Raw genomic sequence first — 24,180 nt, 5'->3', positions numbered from 1 at the left:
ACACATATTCTACAAAGTATTTGCCTGCAGTAAAGATTGATAGAGGCAACTTCATAGTGTACAAATTATTATTGCTGAGTCATTTAAAAGTTTTTGATTTTTGAGAACTATGACATTCTGAACTTGATTAATTTAATGTGTTCTTCAGTATTGAGCTGTATCGTTGATGGAGTTGAACATCGCAATGGTGAGCAGTGGTTGCATGATGAGTGTACAACATGCCGCTGTGAGCATGGCAACAAATACTGTACAACCAAGACCTGTGCCAAACCTGAGAATGGTTGTCTCTACTCTGACGTCATGGAAACTGGCAAGTGTTGCCAAGACATCATCTGTCCATATGCTTCATGTGAGTGTCTGATCAGCTTTTATTTACGATATTCTTTTATGTATATTTGTATGATTTTTACCATGTTAAACAGCTCCTGGTATGACTTCTCTGATAATTTGCAAGGCAAGCTCATGAAAATGATGCTTATACCCAAGTTCAGTGGCATCAAAACCAATCATGATAATTAAGTCTGAAACCTCGTGTCATATGAGTATTGCAGAAATCACGTTCTGAAATTCTTATCATTGCAAATATGAGAAAAGAGATTATTTTAGGTTTCAGGAAATCTAGTGTGTACTGTGTGTTGATGACTTTTTTACACACTGACAGAATCAGTATGGTGCAAGAAAGTCCGGAAAAGTCCTTGAAAATGAAATTTAGTCCCGGAAAGTCCTGGAAAACTGATAATCCAACTGCAATTTTCAAAATTACAAGATGATCAGTCATGATATTGTAAAAATGATATGTAAAATGATACATAAAAGAGATATTGTAAAAATAATATCTTGAAATTAGTATTTTGGACCCAAAAAGTCTTTGAAAATTGCTGAAAATGTCCTTGAAAGTCCTGGACTTTTAAGTGACTTTTAGTGTATGGGTCGACCCTGATTGATCACAAAATAAATGGATTTGTTTACTGATACATGCAGTCTGTGCTTGTCCAGTATGAAAGTATCATCGATGTGACAAATTGAGTATTTTTTCTTTTTAATTAAATACATCACAGTGGAGAAAGTCTGCACAGAAGAAGTTGAGAACAAGGTCAAGCGATTCAGACATCAAGAGACATGGATGAGAGACTCCTGTACACAGTGTACCTGCCTCTATGGTGTCCCATCATGCAACAGTCAGAGCTGCCCAATGACAGTGTCTCCAGGCTGCCGTGCTGTTCGAACCCCAGGACAGTGCTGTCCAAACATTGTCTGTGATCAAGGTAAGGATCGTCTTTTTCATCTCTTTTGTGATGCAATGGTGAATGCTCTGCTTGTCAGGGACCCCACAACCTACTCGTCAATTGATACAAATTCTCTATGGCTCCTAGGATTTTAATATGGCAGTGGAAAAAAGGCATTCTAATACCTTCTACTATTACAATTATTCCAGGTCAGACAGTTGCAAACTTTTGGTTTCTCAAATACGTAATTATTGCAATTCAGCATTTTTGGCAAATTACAACACCCTCTAAGTCTTGTTTTTGTTTTTCACAAAAATATAGTAATCACAAAATCACAACACATAGCCAAGTTATCATACTGATGTTAATCTTTGTTAGAGTGTCACCATTGTTTGGTTAATGACTGCAACTATACCACGCCATGTACATGTACAATAATCCATAGTACATGTCATATGTGAACGTCTGAAGGATTGTTTATAATATAAAATGCTGACATTGAAAGAAAATCTGCTGTTTGTTCTGATCCACAGTCAAAACAGGTCAGTGCCCTATTGTGAACCCATTCCTGCCACAAACCATCACCATGGATACCTGCTTATCTGACACCGACTGTCCCGGTAGGACTAAGTGTTGCTCCAATGGCGTGGCTCGCACCTGCATGGCCTCTTGGACGACCGAGAAGCCCGGTGTGTGCCCCCGAAACAACGCCCTGACCTCCCCTCTCCGTAGCACTTGCATGACTGAGTGTACCACGGACACAGACTGTGTTGGTGACTGGAAGTGTTGTACTGATGGCGGCTGTAGTATGGTTTGCCGCCCTCCCACTGAAACTATGGACACCACCATCCAAGCTACAAGATCAAATCTGCGGGTCATTCTGTCCAAGACCACTAGCATGCTGACCGGCACAAGTAGGCAAACCTATTTACTTTTAACAAATGAGACTTTGAGATTATTTCTCAGTGGTTTTTTAAATTTACAAAACTTAAAATTGTCACCAAGTTCACTATTATCGTTATTCCCATATAGTGCAAGATTTAAGCCAATGATAATGACTTATTTATAATTGATTTGTATTCTCAAACAATGCTCAACAAATCACTTTGTGTAATTAATGCATATATTTTGGAAATTGAACATGAAATACCACAGAAGTAAAGTGTACTTCAGGCAATTTAAACAGAATCATATCTTATGAGAGAGATTTCAATTTTTAAGTGTTTATGCAGTATGTTAGACTTCAGTTCAAAGTTATTTACCTTATCATGCCATGCTATCTGCTCTATTCAAGAGAATGGAAGTGTCCTCTTGTCCATCCCATATTTTCAATATCAATGATCACGACTTCCGATATCCCAAGCTTGTTATTTTATCAAATCAGAGGAAATCATGGTAGTTAACTGAAATTATAAAATTTATGTTGGCAATATAATCTTTCTGATTTCATAATAACTGTTGTAAAGGAGAAAAAGTATGTAAAGCTTGGAAGTACAAAGGTCAAAAGTTACAATCTCATGTGAGAAAATTCCTCATTGTGTTTCAATTTTCATACTATTTTTTTTTCAGCAAAGTCTGGTAAATGTCCCAATACCACACCATACAGCTGGAACTTCCATGTGTGCATCTCTCACTGCAATGTTGATATCGATTGCCCAGGAGACAACAAATGCTGTTCCAATGGCTGTGGACATCAGTGTGTGCCCCCAATGAATCCCAGTAAGTGTCATGACGACGATGATGACAGAGATTAAGACGATGATGATGGTGATGATGATGATGATGATGATGATGATGATGATGATGATGATCATGAGTGTGATAAAATAATAATTTGGGGTTAGAGTAAATACCGATGATGATAATGATGATTTTGATTATGATGATACTGATGATGTCAGTGATGTCATCTTAATATTGATGATGAAGTGTTTGTTTTCTTTGTGTTGTACCCTCCCATTATAGAAATATCCGTGAATGGAATGTGAGTTTTTTAAAATTTTGAGTGTGATATGATGGGCATGGAATTTATACTGTTTTGATCCTTTGGATAAGACCAACATGTACTCTCTTTAATCCAATCAAATGTGAGAAAGGACTAAACCTCATCTCTGTTACAGATGTTTCCTTCCTTTGCCAAGTCTCTGGATGAATTTTCTTCAGTGATATTTCTGATGTTATCTGTTGTTGTGTTTTGTGCTTCTTTAAAGTAAATTCCTTGTAGGTCAGTCTAGTCAGAAATTCAAACGTTTGTACTTTGGATCTGTAATTATTTACCTCTGCATGTGATATATGTACATTTACAATTTCAATTGTCACTCCACTATCTCAAAGTTATCATTAATTTTTTTTACATTGTCCTTTCAGCCAAAGTAGGTATTTGCCCAATAAATCAGGGACGTCAAATGTGTGACCAATCTAGGAAGAGTTTTTGTACACAGGATTCCGACTGCATGGGTAACAAGAAGTGCTGCAACACTGGATGTGGTCTTGAATGTGTTGTCCCTGATGTTGACGGTAAGTCATGTTCACTTGAATTTGTCATTCCTTTGTGTTGACGTTGAGTACGAGTGTGAATATCCTTGAATGGGTCATCCCTGATGCAGATAGATAAATATTTGTTCTGCAGCCGTAATGGTAAGTGTGTATGATGAAAATGTGTCATCTGTGAAGTTTGCAATGAGTCTGCACCTTTAAAACAGTCTGAACGCTAGGGGTGCAATTTGCATATGCAAATGCCATTTCCTTTCGAACGGCACTCAGCAACTCAGTCTACACTGTGACCGTTGGCTGGCTAACACAGTTTTTCAGTCGCTCCCAAATCCTCATTTTTTCGCCGATAATTATCATTGGAGACCAACTTCATCTCTTCAATTGGATTTTCTGAGAAGGTAAGTGACTTTTCGGGGCTCTGTTTGAAAAATTAAAGTGAATTTTGCGATTTCAGCGATTTTTCATAGTACGATGTTATATGTCGAGCGCGGACTTGTGTTGCTGTACCAACTACGGTAGCATGAAATTAAGGCCCAAAATCAAGCATAGTTCGTGGAATTATACTATAAATTAGCTTTTTACCGCAGAATTTTGTCTGTTCATGCCAGGAATTTGATGTTGGGCGGCAAAGTTCGCCGCTGTGTTTTGCCGCTAAAATCCAATATGGCGCCAAATCAACATTAGTGTACTGTACGTTTACACGTACACTGTGTACTCGCATACGCTCATAGTGAAATAAATCCCCAAAATGTGCGTATTTTTAGGTCAAATGTTACTTTTTTGGGGGAAACTATCATCAAGTGACACTTTTAGGTTGTAATACGTAAAATTCGTGTCACAGTTGTTTTTAATTATTTTCCTCTTTTTTTTTCAGGGTCATCACAGTCCGAGGATGGCTTCGAAGCTTCCAGCCGGGCTTCCCATAGAAAAACTTGTGCATGTGACCTCATGGTTGTTCACTTTTAACTTTTTTGACGTAATTTTCGTGTCTGATTTGTCTCAGTTTATTGCAGTCAAGTCTCTGAGGCTTAAGTATTGATCAAACTTCAGGTTTATTTAGAATAAAGCTGTTGTCTTTGCAGTATATTGAATTCAGAACTTTTTAATTTCCTTTTTAATTTAACCAACACAAAACCAACCGACACGTTCCAATATTTATTGAGAAATTCGTGTAACCCGAGCGGCACTTTCAAAGGCTTCATTAAAGGTGAACTTCCCCGATATGCTTGCACATGCAACAACGACATGGACTTCATTGAAAAGGTCAACTTTCTCACACGCAAACTTCAACAACAAGATTATAGAAAAAAAAGATATATCTCGTATAAAGAAAGATGTTAATCTCACCAACCATCGACGATACCTCACCGATAAAGATAAGAGGAATATGACATAAGAACAAAACTGGTTTACACAACGACCTTCAGTCCATTCATCAAAACCAGGCAAATCAAACAATGTCTAACAAAAAATTGGAAAATAATAGAAGCCGATCAAACACTGGTCAAAGTTTTTCCAGAAAAACCTATCATAGCATACAAAAGGAATAAAAACTTAAGAGACATCCTCGTTCAGGCACAAATCAAGCACGAGGATAAAATAAACACGAACGGTCTGACCAACAAACCACTCAAAGTTCAGACCACAACATATCCATACTAGCATCTCTAGTTGATGAACAATCGCTACTATCAAATTAACATGTGGGATAAATAGCTCCAACACATAACCGGTTCTTTCCGGGGACCCAGATCACATGACCAGGGTCAAAGCACTATCGATTCACCGGTGTCTCGACATTGATCGAATCAATATACCGCATCACTATCAAAGGTAGAAAACGATGTGTAAAGTTGCTCTCATTTTCCTATATATATAGAAACAGACTTCAAGATACATAAAACAATTTAATTCTAAAATTCTGAGAAAAAAATATACTAAAGAACTGTAGTTGTAGTTAACATAAAGTTATTCTCGTTTGTAGAGGCCATCTAATCTGTGGTGAATGTATAATGCCCACTGTAACAAGTACTAGAAAACGGCATTCATAGGTGAAATTTTTAGACGAAGTTTCGCCAAGGGTCTATTGAAAAGTGTACCATTTCCAGTAAAATAGCTCTGTGAAGTTAAAATTGTATACACAATCAATTGTTACTGAAAAAGACACTGCTGAAATTTGATCGGTGTTCAAGACCCGCAAGACCATTTACTAGCCCCGTTTCTCCTTCATAGACAGACCCAAATCGTGTTATGCAACAGAAACTACTCAGTATACACATCGACAATCTTTTGAAGGTAGGTTTATTTTTACATGACAAACTGTTTATATCAGAAACAAATTCCTAAAAAACACATATTACCTATAACATTCACTCAGGTCCGCGGTATAGCGTGAATATAGGCATGTTTAGGCGACCCATGCTTGTGTGACCCCTGCGTACTACTGCGACCTTTGTTTTGAAATGAAAACGAGGCTATTTTTCTGAGGGCGCTGTTCAAATTACACCCCCAGCATTCAGACTGAAAGGGTTCTCCCTAGGCCTTTGATAAGCTCCCTGTGATCAATGCTCCAAGTGCTGATAAGTCTCTTTATGTACTCTTTTTTCAGCAACCATTTGTCCATCATTGCCAGCTACTTGCACTAAGGTATGTAGCGAAGGCTATGCGACTGACAGCGAGGGCTGCGAAGTCTGCAAGTGTAAGAAGCCACCATCAAGATGCAGTGGCGTAATGTGTGAGATGTTCTGTTTCAATGGATTTGCCACCGATTCCAAGGGTTGTGAAATCTGCAAGTGCAAAAAGCCCAGTGAGTAGAAATACCATTATCGTATTATATGTGAGAAACTAGTCATCACATTCGTGATTCCCATCGCATGTTAGCTGCACTTTTTCAGATTTGTTTTACTTTCCATTTTCATGTTTGAAAAGCTAAAATTTCACAAGAGCTTGAACGTGTAGTTTTCAATACAATTTCTTGTCTGTTTAAAGGTTGTATGCACCTTGAAATTGAGAAACGTAAAGGTTTGCTCAAACCTTCTGTAACCAATCCCTTTTGAGATCAAGAATAAAAAATAATTGGGTAGAGAGAAACATTGCCTAATATTTCTAGATACTTGAAATTTAAAATAGCCACCATCCCTGTATTAACTCAAGGGAAAAAATATTTCGATTTTTCAAAAAAATTTAATTTAAAGCTGATGAAAACCAATTTTGTTTACTTCCTGAGCTTCAAAATGAGCCCCCGCAAGTGGTAGACCTAAGAATTATTAAAAAAGTTTTAGAGTTTGAATATCTGTCCCCTATCTTAAAGGTACACGTTCACTGTAAATTTGCATATTCTCTATATGGTAAAGGGGCGGGGCTAAGCGTACTACCCCATAACTCCTGTAGCTATCGGTCCTCCATATTTGATTCGTCAAAGGTCATGCAGAAGAAGCTACTAAGTACCGGTATCCATGGCTGGTGGTGTGGGGCGCCCTTTTTAAAAAGTGGCATCTGCGTAAAATATGTGATTGGCTATTAAAAAACAGGTATCTGAATATCTTTAATGCAAAACTGATAATCCACATAATGTATAATGGATGACAGTTTTTTCTGCACTGCTTGTTTTTATTTTACTATATCATTTGTTCATTTGTATCTTTTTTTGATGACAGCAATGCCAACGATGAACATGATGTCACCGATGATGAGTGCTACCTTCTGTAAACCCATCACACCCAGATCCTGCACCGTGACTTGTAGCAATGGCTACGCCACTGATTCTGTTGGTTGTGAGGTCTGTGCCTGCAGGAAACCAGGTAAACTAAATACATTTCTGTGTATAGTCCAGGTTTTTAGAACTTTCCACCGTCAGACAAACTGTTGTTTTCAACACAGTTTACAGTGGTTTATGTTGAACAATTGGCAATGTGGGAACAAAGTAGAGTACATTTTTAAAAATTAAATTACATAATGATAACAACATGATGACGATGATATGATGATGATGATGATGATGATGATATAACAAAATCTGTTAAAACAACATTTAACAATCCTAATCTTGATAATCTCAGCTTCTCTGACCCTTGTGCTAACTTTCTTTGTTTACTTACTGACTTCTTTAATCTGTTTTTATTTACAGAGAGTGAATGTACCCCAATGTCATCGACTGCATGTTCACAGTATTGTCCATATGGCTTTGCCACCGACCTGGACGGATGTGATATGTGCATGTGCAAACAACCGAGTACGTAAGCCAAATATTTTCCAAGTATGAAATACTTTGATGGACAAACTATAAAAGGCTGTACCATCAAAGCGAGTAAAAGAGCTGTGAATGTGAACGCAGGTGATGAGGGTCCCTTATTCATGATGATTTCACAGTTATTAGTACCATGATTAATATACAAAAATAAGTTTTGTATAAATTTTTGACAAGACTTTGATGTTATTACAACAATACCCAAATGATGCAAAAGGATGTTAGAGCAGTGTATCACTGGACATCATATTTGTATAAGGCCACATCATGTGACGTTTTCCGGCAATTATCCAATGGGTCCCTTGTAACCAACCGAAAGTGAGAGCGCAAGGGTATCTTAAGAACCCATCCTCCTTGAGCTCCTGGAAACAATTTGTATTGTTCTTTATTGTAGATGTATATTACACTTACAGAAGCAGTGAAATCGGTACTTTTATAAGTTACTGCAAATGCTGTGAGTTTTACTGGCTTATGCCTGTCAGAAGGGCAATTACCGTAATAGCTATGTAAACTTTGATAACATTTTGAGATGCATATCTGTTACACAAGGTAACAAAATGATGTTTGTTTTTCACTGCCAGCTATTTCCTTCGTGACCATGGGAATGTGTACACCCATCACTGAAGAGACGTGTGATAAGACCATGATGTGTGCACATGGCTTTGCAACCAATCAACAAGGCTGTGAGATTTGTCAGTGCAAATTGCCAGGTAATGAGAAAGTGATATGGAAATATTTTTCGTTTCGATCATAAAAACTACATCTTGAAAAAAATAATTCAAACTTACCAAAATCAAGCACTGTAATTGTTAGAATTTCAAACTTATAAAAGTAGGAATTTATCATCAATTGCTCTCTTGAGACTTGGGTTTTTTTTTTCATGTGAATGTTACTTGGATTTAGTAATAACTAACATATCATTGCATGTAATTTTCCTGCAGATACTGAGCAAGATGTTATGCCCTCTTGTGGCAAGAATTGTCCATTCGGATATGCTACTGATATTACTGGTAGGGTCACCTGCAAGTGTAAAATGCCATGTAAGTTGAGAGTGTATTCTGTATGTTAAGCATTAAAGGTCTGGTGAAATGGTCCCGTTCGTGTGACTGAATATCTTCCAGGGGGTCAATACTATTACACTCGCAACAGAATTGCAACCTAAAAGTACGCGCAAATGTTAATTTTTTTAGCGACGAAGTTACGTAACTGAGGAAGCTTATAGAGTTGGGAGAAGCAAAGTTGACGTCACTTCCATCAACAACTTCCGTAAAACTATTTTGTCACACCACGTGATCAGTGTTATCTAACGACTACAGCATACCATTCACGCTGCACACTCACTATCAGCGAAAATAGTATCGTGTTGAATTGACATTATAATTGAACTTAGAGCGTACGTGTGAGTGTATTGGCTTACATGAAAATGCGATAGACAATGATGCATTTACGTTAGAACGTCCATGCTCGATCAAATTGTTTTTGTTCTGTCGGTGTAAATTACGAGATTGGTGGATGTGGATGGACATCTTGCGTGCGTTTGGTCTTTGTCTGACATGCATGTCGTTTCGATCTCCTTTTTACTTTGCAGGGGAGAATGAATTACGTTCCTCATGGGTTTCAAATATGTAAAAAAAAAAAATACGAAGTTTTGAGTGGATTTACGATTTCGTTTGCAAAATTACGAGCGAAAATTTCAGCTTCCCATTTCATCGGCGCGACCGTGCTTTCTAAAGAAACCTCAGTCTCCTACTACCTCCATGATCACATGTTGTACTAGCCCTGCGTACGATGCTGTGTGTTCCGCTACAGCTAATCGCCCCGCTCACCACAGCCCTGCAAAGACCCGTACGTAGGGTCGGTGACTTCAAATCCATTTTGGGACTTGACGTAAAAAGCCAAATTACTGCCGAAATTCAGCATTCTTGGGCCCAAGTCGTATCCCAGGCCACAGTCCCTCCAGGCTACCTCAGCTACTCGATCGCTTCCAAAAATGCCAGTCTTTTATTCACTTCTCGTAAATAACCGTCGATGTCGGCAACTCTCTCGCTAGCCCTGCGTACGATGCTGTGTGTGAACTACACCTAACAATAAAATGTTGTGAGATGTTGAAACAGTTTACCCTCCTTCCTACAAAGTTGCAATGTATTGAAACACTTTACTCTCCTTTCTACAAAGTTACAAATTCCCTGGTACGTAAAACAAACACTGTTGCTGTTCGATACTACAATACATCATGAACGTAACGTCCATGAATACACTGAGGCCTGCTTTGCCTCTGTGAGTCCTGGGTCGTCCTTGAGTCTATCAAAAGTGTTACCTACTTTGCTGTATCAAAATTTGGCCTGCAACTACTCAGTTGATAGTAAAAACCATTATTTCAAAGGAAACTTTCACAAATGGAGTCATAATACAAAGGAAAAGGAGAAAAACTGAGGTTATCTGAAAGGTCAAGTCTAGGTCATCTCATCATGTGATGTCAGGCATGAAGACCCCCTAATTACGCAATTATGGTTCACAAGAAACTACCTAGGGTGGTCCAATAGGTGAAAGGTAATTTGCTGCCTTCCAATTAAATGGCATTTTGCTGCCTTCCAATTTAAATGGCATTCAGCTTGATTGACTCCCATTCGGCCTACTTTCAAACTGCTATAACTTAAACAAGAAATTATGTGATTCTGAATGATTTAATATTATTGTAGATTCCACCAGTTTAATGATCTAGAAGTGAACATCACCAGACATTTCTTGATGATATCAAAATATCAAATGAAAATATATCTGGGCTAAAACTTTTGAGACTGAATTTGTAAATTTACCAAGAATTTTCGGAAGCTAGAGGGGAAACAGACATAACAGTGAGATGGGCGGACCAGAAAGTCCATGGAAATCAAGCAGGTTGTTCTTACATGAACATTGCTGTTTGATATGTTGATTTGTAACACGTACACTATGCTAACATGTTTCAACACCCAAGGAAACATTTGCAACTTTATAGTCAATGCGACATATTAATAAAATTATTTTAATTTTGTATCGGAATATCACAAAACAATGTTGTGATCATCGCAGTCCAGCTGTTATGAGTAAGCATGTGTACTTGGCTGGACCGATCAAGTTTCTGCAAAAAATCATTTCACTGTCATTGACAAGCTAAAGTGACGTCTTTAATAAATGTGTCCAGTCAATATCCAAAGAAAATCAAGGCATCAATGACACGAAGAAAGTTTGTCAGTCCCCACGGACGAAGTCTGGGGGGACTTATAGATCGGGTCATGTCCGTCTGTCCGTGCGTGCGTGCGTACGTACGTCCGTCCGTCCGTTCACGCAGACATCAGACTGAGACATGCCCTGGTCAGTTTCTTTCAAACTTTGCACAAGGATAGTACCCTACCCCATACAGATGCACGTCGATTTGTTTCACAATGCGATCAAATTTGGCCGTGTTAGACTTGGAGGACTTTTTAGTTTACACCTCCATAGACTCCCATGTATAAGGCAGTTCTCCATAGACTCCCAGTTATAAGGCAGTCCTCCATAGACTCCCATGTAAAGGCAGTTCTCCATAGACGCCCATGTATAAGGCCAAGAAAAATAAAAATTTAGTTTCTCATCGTATTCTAGTGCAAAAAGGATGCAGTGACACAGTTTTTAGTCCCCACGGATGAAGTCCAGGGGGCTTATAGATTGGGTCATGGTGTCTGGGTCATTGTGTCCGTTCGTCCATCCGTTCGTCCGTCCTTTCATACAGATATCTCAGACATTTTGACAAAATGTCACGTGACATTGGTGACCTTTGACCTCAAAGATACATATTTGTCCATAACTCAGTAACCACAAGTGCTACACCCTTCATATAAGGTATGATGGGATGACGCCACATATTATACCTCATTAATTATGCACATATCTAATTTTGAGCGAGCCAATAGAGCTAGAGGTCTGATTTTTGGTATATAGGGATAACTTAGCAATACATTTTTTTGACAACATGTCACGTGACCTCAATGACCTTTGACCTCAAATATTCATATTTGTCCATAACTCAGTAACTAGACTCTCCACAGTCGCTGTGCCTGCTTTTGTGCGCGCCGCAATGGGCCTGCATTCGAAAGCTACGCTGTGCTGCGAGACGACGCGCTGCCAGACACAGCGACTGTCAGTTCTTGCAAGGATATGAATATTCATAAGGATGGTGACGTCAAAAGAAAAACCTATCTAACTGGGCTTAGTGAATATTATACTAGTAGCTAGTAGACCTATAAACGCGGTATGTTTTATTGTCATTTTACATTTATTTTGGCTATGGTACTTGTCATTTGTTTTTGATTTACGGATGCGTAGAGTTCTGTAAAGTACCCAGATCAGGCAGAAATCCAACGGTCGCTTGCAAGAACGTCCAGACCCTGGGATTCGCGTCGCGTCTTTGAAGGCGGCGTGCATGTTCCAACTGTTTGACAGGGAAGAACGCGAATCGAGGGTCTCTGCCAGACTACTCAGTAACCACAAGTGCCACACCCTTCATATCTGGTATGATGGGAGACATTATGACGCCACATACTGTACCTCATTAATTATGTGCATATCTAATTCTGAGCAAGCCAATAAAGCTGGATGTCTGATTTTTTCGTATATAGGGATAACTATAGGATAGAAATGTTTTGACAAAATGTCATGTGAACTTGATTATTTACCTAAAATATACGTTTATGTCAATAAATAAGTCCCACAAGTGCTATGTCCTTTATATTTAGTAGGATGGGAGACCTTATGACAACACACGCTTTACCTCATTTATTATGCACATATCTAATTCTGGGCAAGCGAATAGAGGTAGAGGTCTGATTTTTGGCATATAGGGATTTATTAGCAATACATTTTTTTTTCAAAATGTCACGTGACCTCAATGACCTTTGACCTTGATTATACATATATATATATATGCATATCTCAGTAAGTTCTATACCCTTCAATTTTGATAGGATATTAGACCTTAAGATGTCACATCTTGTACCTCATTTATTATGCGCATATGTATTTCTTGGCTGGCCAATACAGCTACAGGTCTGATCTTTTTTCCCAATTTAGAACAATAACTTAGACATGCCTCATGTGTTTCAAATTGGGAACAACGACATAGACCTATGTGCCCATAGATCTCAACATATCAATCCAGTGATACTTCTTAATGACCACATTTCCCTGCCCCATCAAGACTAATACTCCTATTACTTTGTCATTGTCAATGACTTTTTTAGAATTATATTTTCGTCTTAAACTACAGTTCTTTGATGCAGTGTGGTCGTCTGGCAATCCATCATCACGGCAGATATAGTGCATGCAATACACAGTCCACACTGTCCAATCATGCGTGCATGTTTTCCTGTTATAATTCAATAGGGTCAGAATTTTGTAGCAAGGAACATACAAAATCTTGCAGATAAATCAATTTGGATGATCTATGTACATCTATGCAAATTCCAAGTTTGGTGGACATGTGAAATTATGTTTTTTACCTTCATGTACAAGATGGCATGTTTACCAAGCTGGACGCTCACTCCTAAAAAACCAATAGGTTTTATTACAGTTTCACATTTCAACCCTTTCTTTGCATCTTTCTCAGCAACATTCCCCAAACCTCTCTCCTTGCATCCCTACCGCTAAATGCACTGAGGAGCACAGTGTCATCATTGACGCTAATTTTTTTTATATTTCTATGCGCGACTTTCATGGGGTCATTTTGCGACACTCAGGTTGGTTGGCCGTCTGTGACGTCACAGGTGTGTTATTTACATCGAATAGCGGTCCAACGCCGCCTTATCTCTGCCAGGTATCCGCTAACAAAACACTGTTCGCGCTGCCCATTTGCCACGTTCGCCAATGCGAATCGAAATCCGAAGTGGCGAAGAAAAATCGATCCTAATTTGCCACAGCGGCGAAACTGATTTTGTTTAAAAAATATGGTAAAATAAAGAAAAAACATGGGTTTTTTAGGCTTTTGTTTAATCTGCGCTTCTCTCTCGGCGATTCGCAAAAACTGTGTCTACTTCCGTATTATTGCGTTCTTTCCGTCGTACGTATTTGCAATCGAGCCAAGTCTCGCGAGAGATTTGACGTCATTTAGTCCAGTGTACAGCATGCATAAATGGCTCTCGCGAGAATTGAAACTTAGACACACGCAATCGAGCCCTCGCGATAAATTTGACGTCATTTTGTCTAGTGTACAGCGGGCATAGGAACGCTTGCTCGCGAGAATTGAAACTTTTGCTATACATAGCAGACATACGCATTTTAATCGAGGCAACAAGGTTCGGTGTTGCAGTTGATTTACATTGCGGTCTAGATGTTCTGTGTTGTGCATTTTAATCACGGTCTTCAACATTCCATGTTGCGGTCGATTTGCATTGCGGTCCTCGTGGTCCGGTATTCCCCGTTGTTCTTCAATTTAATTGCCGTCCCAACGACGCGTTCCTTGTTGCTGTCGATTTGTATCAAGGAGGACTCTACCTCCATGATTTGTATCGCGATCTCTACGTTCTGTGTTGTTGTTTGTTTTAATGGTAGTCTCAACATTCAGTGTTGCTATTCATGCAGCTGATTTGCATAGTGGTCCCAACCTTCCGTGTTGTGGTTGTAGTGCATTTTAATCACGGTCCCATTTACGTTTTAAGGTACTGTCGATTTGCATTGCGGTCCCGACGTTCCGTGTTGTAGACAAGTGCATTTTAATGGCAGTCACAACGTTCAGTGTTGGTGTTCATGCTGTTGATTTGCATTGAGGTCCCAACCTTCTGTGTAGCGAGTAGCGAGGCAGGCTCAGCCTAGGGACCGTGGCCGATCGTACGAACCAGCAGAGACAAGCACATTATGGTTCAAACACTCAACACTTGACGGGAACTTGAAAAAGTTTACAGTTGAGCCGTTCATGTTCTTGCCGCTGTCACAGCCACCAAAAGAACAACGTTCTCCCATAGTGAAGGAGGACACTGTCCTGATCATATAAGCAGAAACCCTAGAAGTTACCCCCCGTAGGGAGCTTACGGAGGTGTGAAATACTTTACTTCCCGTTATGAGATACGGCGCCGGGCAAACTTCGGAAAGCCGAAAAAAAGTCGACTGGAGAGGTTCGGGGGACACGCCCACATTGCATTTTTCTTTTGCCATATTTCATAATCACGCGCGCTAAACGAAAAAAGAAATGGATGTAACTGTTTTATAGACCATCAACTCTATTTCTGTGATTTTGCAACATGGGCATTTCACCAGACCTTTAACCTTTTGAATGCTGTATTTTTTCCCACCAAATTTTTTAGTGCATGATTTTACTGATTTTTATGAACTTTCTGAAATTTTTCTTATAATTTTGGACCAAATGAACACAATAATTCATCAGACACAGTCTTTTATCAAAATTTTGGCAAAGATCTGACAAAAATTGACTGAGATATATTTTATAAGGGAGACAAAAATTGACTTTGGCGCTCAAGGAGTTAAAAGAAAGCCTCATTGTTGAATTAATGTCAGTATTCTTATCTGGTGCATGTTGCTAGTGTAGACAGGAAAATATTAGCTTTTAAGAAGTGCTCGAGTTCACCATTCACCAAAATGAAGTGTGCATAAATGAAGTCATCAGTTCTAGTACCAGAATTGTGTGCCCAGCATTTGACCAGCTGTAGTCAAAATTATCTGTCAATAATGACAGTCTTCTGTAAAATGAACCAGTACTGTCATCTTCAGTTGTTAGTTTGTAAGTGTTGTTTGTTTCATGAAGCACTTTCTTGTCATCACCCTTTTGAGATGCATTATGGCAAAACAAATCATTTTTTAATATTGATTTGAATACATTAATGAATATATGTTTTGAAGAATCTTTAGAAATTCAAATTTGTCTTTAGAAATTTGTGTAAACACTTTGCTTACGCATTGCATAGGGAACTGGGAACAGATACCGGTACATGGATTTAATCGTACATTTGTATATGTTCTGCACTCATTGATAGTAATTAAGTAAAAATATTGAATGTATCTAACATTCAGTGCCATTCACATGTCCCCAACACAGAAAAGTTTAACCATGTACTCTCTTTTCCTCCCTCCTAGTTACCTGTCCACCTGTGGATACCCGTTTGTGTAACAAGGACTGTCCATTTGGTTTCGCCTCTGATGTCTATGGCTGTGAGATCTGTTCATGCAAGCAGCCTGAGGGGTCATGCATGAGGACAATGAAGGACTGCACCATCAAGGACATGTGTGCGTTTGGATTGGCCACTGATTCAGACGGATGCGACATCTGCAAATGCAAAATGCCAAGTGAGTAACTTGACCTTTGATCCATGTTGAGCTTTGTGTCACATAAAACAGTAACTGTATAATGCAACTGCACCGCAAATGAGTATATTGACAGTGATCTGATCAGATGTGCATATTTCAAACTCATAAAGTGACTTTACATCAGTGAATACAATTATCTCATGCTTCAAGAAGTAGATAGAGGTGACGGAAACTTTGAACGAACAGTAAAATGGATCATCATTATCATGCATTATATACAAGGAATTCTTGCTGACTTTGCAGCCAAATTTACAGAGACTTTGGTATTCAAACTTGTTCTTCAGTAACAGACCCTTATTTGCCAGGAACTGGATTCATATTCAGTGTTTTTGCTATGGTAAATGTTACTACGGTTCCCCTTTGTATACCCATGCAGTCATATAGGGTACAGCAGAAATGTTACCAGGGTTCCCATATCATTTACCGATACCAATGTTCCCCAACCTAATCAAAAACATTGATATTTGCCAGAGACTATCTCAACTTTTTTATGAATGATTTAATCAAAAGTTTGTGAAAAAATTGTGTGCTTATTTTACCTCTCATGACAATGAATGTATTTTATGATCATGCTGTTTATAAGTTCATGTTTTGTTTCTCTTTTCATTCCAAGGAACCTGTACACCAGTCACTCCAATGACGTGTAAATTGAACTGTGCCTACGGTATGGCCAGTGATGAAAATGGATGCGAGATATGTCAGTGCAAGAAACCAGGTACAAAAAAACTCATTGCTCCCAAAGTTGTTGCCATTAGTTCTCTTGCTAATTTGCAAATGAAATTTATAAGTCAGGCATTGCTGTATTTCAGCCTTTTGTAAGATCAATGATTTTAATATTATCATTGATCTAACTGATGCGCTCAGTTCAATGGATGAATGAAACATCAGTGTATAAGGCTGCATTGAATACTCAAGAAACAGAAGTGTAATTTTCACAATGAAAATTACTTTTGCCGACACAGACTGCACCACCAAGACTTTGACATGCTATAAATTTGTATCATGAATGTTATTTGCATCTTCTTCTGTCTGTGTTTTCAGTGAGTGAGTGCCTGAGATACCAAATGACCATCAAAGATTGTAAGAAGATGTGTCCGTTTGGACTGGCCACAGATGACCAAGGGTGTGAGATCTGTACCTGTAAACAACCAAGTAAGTGAGTTCAACTTGGCCAGTGTGTATTCAATCTGGGTAGTATTAAGAGTGTCAAAACAAAATTATTCAAGAACGATAGACGTACCTGACTTCACAGGAAAGTAGATGATGCATTGCACAAAGGTGATGTCAATGGAACATGCATTTTTGCAAATTTCCGTTTTGTCAAATCTCAGAGAAATGTCGCAAACACCAATAATTAAATAATACATTTTGCTGCTGATGTAAATTTCATTACTGTAACAATGAAAGCCAAAGGCAAAAGATTAAATTTGTTTCCTGTCATCGACCGCATCTCTTCAAGACCTACATGCTATCTTTTTTTCTCTCTGTACTTTCGTGTGTTCAACAAAATTCTCTCAATAGTATTCCTAAACAATCGGTTAATATAAATACTGCTAGTTTTCAATCGGGTTCGAACTCACAACATACGGCATCAGTCGCCTAGCGGAGAGGCAACAGACAGAACCGCTCGGCTAAATCCCCACTCTCAAAAAAGAGTGGTTCAATAGCCGGCTAAGTTGTTACATTTTTCTGACTGCACCGGCGATCCACACGTTGTAGAGTTCGTGAATGCACTCACGCACGCATGCTCACTATATATCGAAGCGAAGCAACGAATACATCGCTTTAAACTGGTGAACGACAGTCTCGGGGACAATTCTGTCCACCAGCAGAGCTATCAACCCAAGGTAGAAATAGAAATAGGTACTATTTATGGAGTTCTGACTAAACAACCATGTAGTTCTGAAAACAGGAAGGTGAAGTATTCTGTAGTCATTGAAAAAATATCTGTACTGGTAGCAAAGTGATTAGGAGTACTAAAAGACAATGAAAAAAAAGAAATTTGCATCTCTGCATCACATTTGCCAAATGTTGACAACTCTTGGCACTTTTATTCTTTGCCTCATGACAAAGTTTTTCCACATTGCTAGGGTAATCTTCCAGTGAAATTATCATTTTAAAGCAGTGTTTTGCCATACAAAATGTAGAAATGATTGAGGATTTTAACTCTCAGTTAGGTTAGGGGGCTCATTGTCTTGTACATGATGGCTGCCAAGTCTGTGAGCTTCATCAGTGTTTGTAAAACACAGTGGCTTATTATATATAAATGCTTATCCAGCATACATATTGTAAGCTCACCCGTACAAAAAAATGTTCAATAGATAAGATTTTATGGAATCTTGTTTTTCTATAGAACTTCTATAGAAAATGGGGCCAAAACTCTATGACTTGTATAGAACTTCTAGATATCTATACACTATCTATAAGCTGTCAAACTCTATAGATTTGTAGAGTCTTTTTCATAATGCAATGTTTTACTAGACTATATATTGAGCAACTCCAGGGCTGAAAATGGCATTTTTAATGTTTCTGTCAACACAGATATGGTGATGACAATGTCTCCGATGGATAGAGCTCTGTCTCTTTCCAACACTCCGATGTGTAAACCAGTCACATGTAAAATGTTGTGTCGAGATGGCTTTGCAACTGACATGCTCGGCTGCGAAACTTGTGCCTGTAAGAAACCAGGTGAGAAAAATCCCACAAGATGTTAACTCACAATTTCGTGTCATTTATATCCATGGTAATAGACAATGCAGAGAGCTGTTTGCCACCATGTATACTAAAAACTTGTTGAATTACAAAATATGTTTCGCACTCAAAGAAACAAAATACTACCTCAAGACCAACCAAATCTCAACCAAAATTATGGAAGAAAAGCTAGAAACATATTTCATAGATCATAGCTTATAGTAACAATAAAATGATAATTGAATGTGGTGTATCTTTGAAAGCTCTCATGTTTAACTTGGCCCTGTGTTAGTGCAGAGAGCGACTGTGCGGTGAGAATGGACAGGGACAACTGCCCTATGGCTGACCAATGCCCCTATGGTCTTGCTACCAATACAGATGGCTGTGAAATCTGCCAGTGCAAACAACCAGGTACTGTGCCATCATATCTGACATAACAGATTCCTTTTTTTCAATATCAGGAAAGTGATAGTTGAAGCAGAATACACTTCAGGGAAATTTTTCAGAAACTAAAATTTCGACAATACTTATCTGGTCTGTTTTTGATGTGGATTCATTTTGAAGCCTGTGGAGGAAATTAAAGTTTCAACCATCTTGTTTTTGTAAAAATAGAAATTTAATTTTTCCCAATAGAGATAACATAGCGATTTTAGGGGTACATTTCTCTATAAATCCCAGTCTTTCCTTGGTGACCCTTGATTTTTAATTACGATTATGAAAGGACATGGTTTCAAATTTCCTGTAGGAAAGTATAAGGTGTGTTTTTTAAGTAAAGATACAAGTTACTTTTCAGTTTGAAAGCTAGCTGCCATTTACTGTCAAGGAATCTCTGTACCAAGGATTATTTTGTCAGCATTGTATTGATAGAGAAATGTTCTATTCTATGTCACTTGTATTGAGTCTTTTAAAAACTGAGGTATCATTCTTCATATAAAAAAACACAAACATCATATAAATATAAATAATTGCAAACATGATGTTAAATGCATTTTGTCATGAGCAGTATTTTCTTAAAGGGGCAGTCCGCAATCCCCGGTTCTCAGATTAGTTGTTGTTGACATTGACATTGAGTATTTGTATGGTGTTAGCCCTTTGTTGAAATGTTTATCATGTTTGCCTATTTGCTTTAAGATACAGCTAAATGACCTGCCTGTTTAATTTGAAAATAATGTTCGTACGTTTCAGTAATGTGTGCTCCAGTGACTACAGCAACCTGCGAGGAGAATTGTGTCTACGGTTATGCAACTGACAGAAATGGATGTGAAGTGTGCAGATGCAAAAAACCAAGTAAGAAATGACCATTATCTACTTTATTGCAATGCGTATTCTCTGCCTGATTAAAATATGATAAGGTTAGTAGAATATAGGCAGGGACTTGAACACATGTATGGATAATTGTTCTACATATGTATAGTTCATAAAGTTTTGCATGGAGTGACAGATCAACAGTTTTCACATAAAGTGCTGCAGTTTATACTTTTATTTGCTTTCAATGTCTGTTTTATGAAAAGTTTTGAATTCTGTTCAGTTTTAGAGTGTTCACCAATGACGGTTGACAAGTGTAGCAAGACGTGTACATATGGATATGCAACTGACAATACAGACTGTGAAATCTGTCTGTGCAAACAACCAAGTAAGTGCATTGGGACAGTATCTTGGGGAGGAGGGGGGTTTAAAATCAGTGGGAAATGATTTAGGAAAACAAAAAGGGGGGGGGGGGGGGGTTAGTCAATGCTGCTGGTGTTTTGGAAATGATATCAGCAGAGAAGTGTCATCACCAACAAGACAAGAAACTGGGATGGGATGGAGACAGTTGAGCTTCATCACTGTGGAGATGAGATGTAGAAGTGTACCATATGTAGCTACATAAAGACAAAATTTGGATGGGGATGTAGTCTTCAGGGAGACAAAATCTTTAGGGGGGGATGTGGCTGCCTGGAATCAGAAAAATGATGAAGTTGCCGGTGATACAAGACATTTGAGTGTTAATATGACAAGCCTTAAGGTGACCCTCTGGAAAGGACTGAAGTCTTTTGAGAAGCAGGGATGAATTTTAGGAAAAACTTGTTTTATGACCGACTGACACTGAAAATTCTTTTGAAAATTCTAGAATATCAAAACTTATGAAAAAAAGAAAGAGCTAATCAGTTTGTGGAATTCTGAAAATGTAGAGCAAAAGTAATTTACATTCTCATTGCTGTGTATTTCTGATTTATCATTCAAGAAGGAGAAAAAATGATGTAATTATCACTATATTTTTATCAGCATCCACACCGGTCACAGTGATGTCCACTACCACTTGCCCTCCTGTGGTATGCGATGTAAGGTGTGCAAATGGTTGGGCCACTAACAGCCAGGGATGTGAAATCTGCATGTGTAAGAACAAAGGTATGTAAACAAAAATCCCATTTTAAATAGGGTTCACATTTTGTCTCTAATTATTTACACTTTCTCTTTCTGGTCAAGTCATTGATAGAATGAAAAGAAGTTGACACGATAAAACAAATTGGGTCAAAAATATTTTTCTGCAGATTTACCACTGTCAATCATTATCATAGATGATAGTGAACCTGTTTATGGGAAACTGGGGGCAGAGCATGTTAATATTTTATGTATTTTCCATGTCTCTTGGTGTCAAGTATACTTAAGATATTAGTAGCAATTAGATAGATATCAGGTTTTTATTTTGGCACCATTGTGCCATTGCTCTTCAAAGCCCTCGTGATAAATCAATCATTTCTTAATTTTAGCAACTTTTTTTTATACTTTGCTGGTATCTGTTGAAAGAGCAACAAATTTGACTTGATAGATAATATGCATACGTCAAATGATGAACCTCAAATCAAGTTTGAAGTTTCTGAATGGTTTTTAATGCTTTTGTGATTCACACAATTTTCAGATAATACATGCCCAGTAATCAGTGATGAGATCTGCCCAGACAAGAAATTCTGTCCTAATGGTCTTGCAACTAACTCCGAAGGATGTGAAATCTGCAAATGCAAACTTCCAGGTATGCTCTCTCTCTCTCTCTCTCTCTCTCTCTCTCTCTCTCTCTCTCTCTCTCTCTCTCTCTCTCTCTTTCTCTCAAAAGAGTTTCTGTGTATTTCAGAGAATTGCTGAGAAACAAATAATCTATGATACAATATTTGAAAGGGTTATTATCACTGTGATCTTATTGGCCATTCTTTGAATACATTATCATGACACTTTTGTTTTTTTGCAGTAACTTGTGAACCTCTTGATCAAAATTCTTGCCGTCGTGACTGCCCGAATGGCTACGCCACAGATACAGCTGGGTGTGAAATCTGTTTGTGTAAGAAGATCCCCATAGGTAATTGAAAACATTTCTGTAATACTTAACACACTTGACCAATTTGAATCTCAAACGCACAAGACTAACTGATTTCTGACAATTTTCATCATGAGTGAACCCAGTGTTCTGACACTTTTCATCATGAGTGGACCAAATGTCCATTTTCTTGGACCATTCCCTACAGCATGTCAAAATACCACATACCGTATATTTTTATGTGGAGTGTATTGACAAAGCCACGTTGGTCATTTTCTTAAGACTTAGAAATTTTGCTTTATGATTGTGTCTTGGCAGAAAAAAACTCTGAAAATAGTTTGTACTTCTTGATGAAAAACAGCTGAACATAAAAGCCCCATTAGCTTTATCTTTTGGCATTATATGAAAATGCGATCCAATCTATTTTTTAGATTCCAATTAATGAGCCATATAGTGTCTTAGAAAATGTCATTTTTACAATCCTAAGTGATTGATTTGGTCAATTAAATTCAGGCACTAGGCATGTATTTGAGGCAGCCGTTTTTGATTTGAAACTAAAAAATTATTCAGTTGTTTAAATCTGAGTTTTACGCTATTCAGTAATATTTGAAAACTCTGTTGTGACGCTTTGGTAAGTATGTTTAGATATTAACCCTTTGAGCGCCAAAGTCTATTTTTGTCCCCTTTATATTAAAATGAACCCAAGTCAATTTTTTTCAGATTTTTGCCAAAATTTTGAGAAAAAGCTGTAGCCAATGAAATGTGATGTCTGTTTGGTCCAAAATTATCAAAAAATTACAGAAAAATTCATTAAAATCGGTAAAATTTTGCACTAAAATTTTGGCAAGAGAAATTACAGTGCTCAAAGGGTTAAAGTTGCATTTGATTTCAAACTATCTTATGGGCAAAAATTCTGAAAGATACAGCTAGTGGGGCTTTAGTTTGTACCAATTTCAAATGCTGGTGAAGAATAGACTACTGTTGCAGTGCCTGGTGTGCTTTTAAACTGAATAATGTCGTCGGACTGAAGGAATGTGTTGGAAGGAATATGAAAAGGAGTGAAAAAAATGGATTCTGTGGATTTTTCATTTTGTATATGTTCTTTGCAGCCGACTCAACCCGCACTAGAAATGGTATGGTCTGCCCACAAGTTGAAGCTGAGATCTTTGGTATTTGTATGAATGAATGCGGCAATGATAATGATTGTACCGATAACAAGATGTGTTGCAGTAATGGCTGTGGTAGGATGTGCACAGAGCCAGTCAGAAGAGGTTGGTGATATCAGCTCTCAAAATTTGTTCTGCAAATTGGTATTTCCAGTCAACATTTTTTGTTCAAATACGCTTAGTCACATAATAATTCAGTTTCAACACTGTTGCTAGAATACAATTGTGTTTGACTAGTCTTTTACTGAAATAATCTTTATCAGGAAAAATTGCTACATTCATATGTGAAGGAAAGAACAACCATTTTGCAATCAATAGACATTAAACTGTGTACCAATTTTTCTGTCATGATATAATAAGATTCCATTGTCCAGAATGTGTAGGCCATATATGAATATGAAAATACCATATTTGGAAGTGTGCAACTTAAGGTAATATGCACCTCGAAAGTGAAAGACTTAAACTTTTGCTCTAACTTTCCTCAAGGAATCTTTCAATCATTCTCTTTCAAAATCAAGAATAAAATAGGGGGTCACCGTGCAAATTTTTGTACTAGAGAAACAAATTACCCAAGATTATCCGATATTAGAAATTCAAAATGGCCGCCATCCCTGTGTTAACTCTATGGAGAGAAAAATAAAAATTTTTGAATTTCGAGAAACTAAGCCATTGAAAAGTTTTCTTTCACCAAGAGCTTTAAAATGAACCCCCACATGTGGTATATCAGAAGAGAATTGTAAA

At 37.9% G+C, this 24,180-nt stretch overlaps 1 protein-coding gene and 1 long non-coding RNA gene across 2 annotated transcripts in view; both read left to right on the top strand.

Annotated features, from left to right (window-relative positions):
* LOC139122599 (SCO-spondin-like) overlaps positions 1–24,180 on the top strand; it is an 88,845-nt gene that overhangs the window by 37,555 nt on the left and 27,110 nt on the right. The window contains exons 32-52 of the mRNA XM_070688151.1: positions 149–349; positions 1,059–1,265; positions 1,760–2,140; positions 2,796–2,945; positions 3,594–3,743; positions 6,328–6,525; positions 7,376–7,519; positions 7,846–7,950; positions 8,547–8,675; positions 8,907–9,005; positions 16,063–16,272; positions 16,907–17,008; positions 17,335–17,445; positions 18,835–18,981; positions 19,282–19,395; positions 20,170–20,271; positions 20,513–20,617; positions 21,250–21,372; positions 21,884–21,994; positions 22,208–22,315; positions 23,383–23,544. Coding sequence (XP_070544252.1) covers positions 149–349; positions 1,059–1,265; positions 1,760–2,140; positions 2,796–2,945; positions 3,594–3,743; positions 6,328–6,525; positions 7,376–7,519; positions 7,846–7,950; positions 8,547–8,675; positions 8,907–9,005; positions 16,063–16,272; positions 16,907–17,008; positions 17,335–17,445; positions 18,835–18,981; positions 19,282–19,395; positions 20,170–20,271; positions 20,513–20,617; positions 21,250–21,372; positions 21,884–21,994; positions 22,208–22,315; positions 23,383–23,544 — 3,159 coding nt within the window. The remainder of the gene's footprint in view (positions 1–148; positions 350–1,058; positions 1,266–1,759; positions 2,141–2,795; positions 2,946–3,593; positions 3,744–6,327; positions 6,526–7,375; positions 7,520–7,845; positions 7,951–8,546; positions 8,676–8,906; positions 9,006–16,062; positions 16,273–16,906; positions 17,009–17,334; positions 17,446–18,834; positions 18,982–19,281; positions 19,396–20,169; positions 20,272–20,512; positions 20,618–21,249; positions 21,373–21,883; positions 21,995–22,207; positions 22,316–23,382; positions 23,545–24,180) is intronic.
* On the top strand, positions 3,928–4,817 carry LOC139122594 (uncharacterized). Its single transcript, XR_011549503.1, has 2 exons — positions 3,928–4,117; positions 4,594–4,817. It is a non-coding gene; the product is annotated as an uncharacterized lncRNA (long non-coding RNA).

The sequence above is a fragment of the Ptychodera flava genome, chromosome 22 (assembly GCF_041260155.1).
Source record: "Ptychodera flava strain L36383 chromosome 22, AS_Pfla_20210202, whole genome shotgun sequence".
Taxonomy (NCBI): domain Eukaryota; kingdom Metazoa; phylum Hemichordata; class Enteropneusta; family Ptychoderidae; genus Ptychodera; species Ptychodera flava.
The sequence above is the reverse complement of the archived record's forward strand: the minus strand, read 5'-3'. Positions and strand labels throughout refer to the sequence as shown.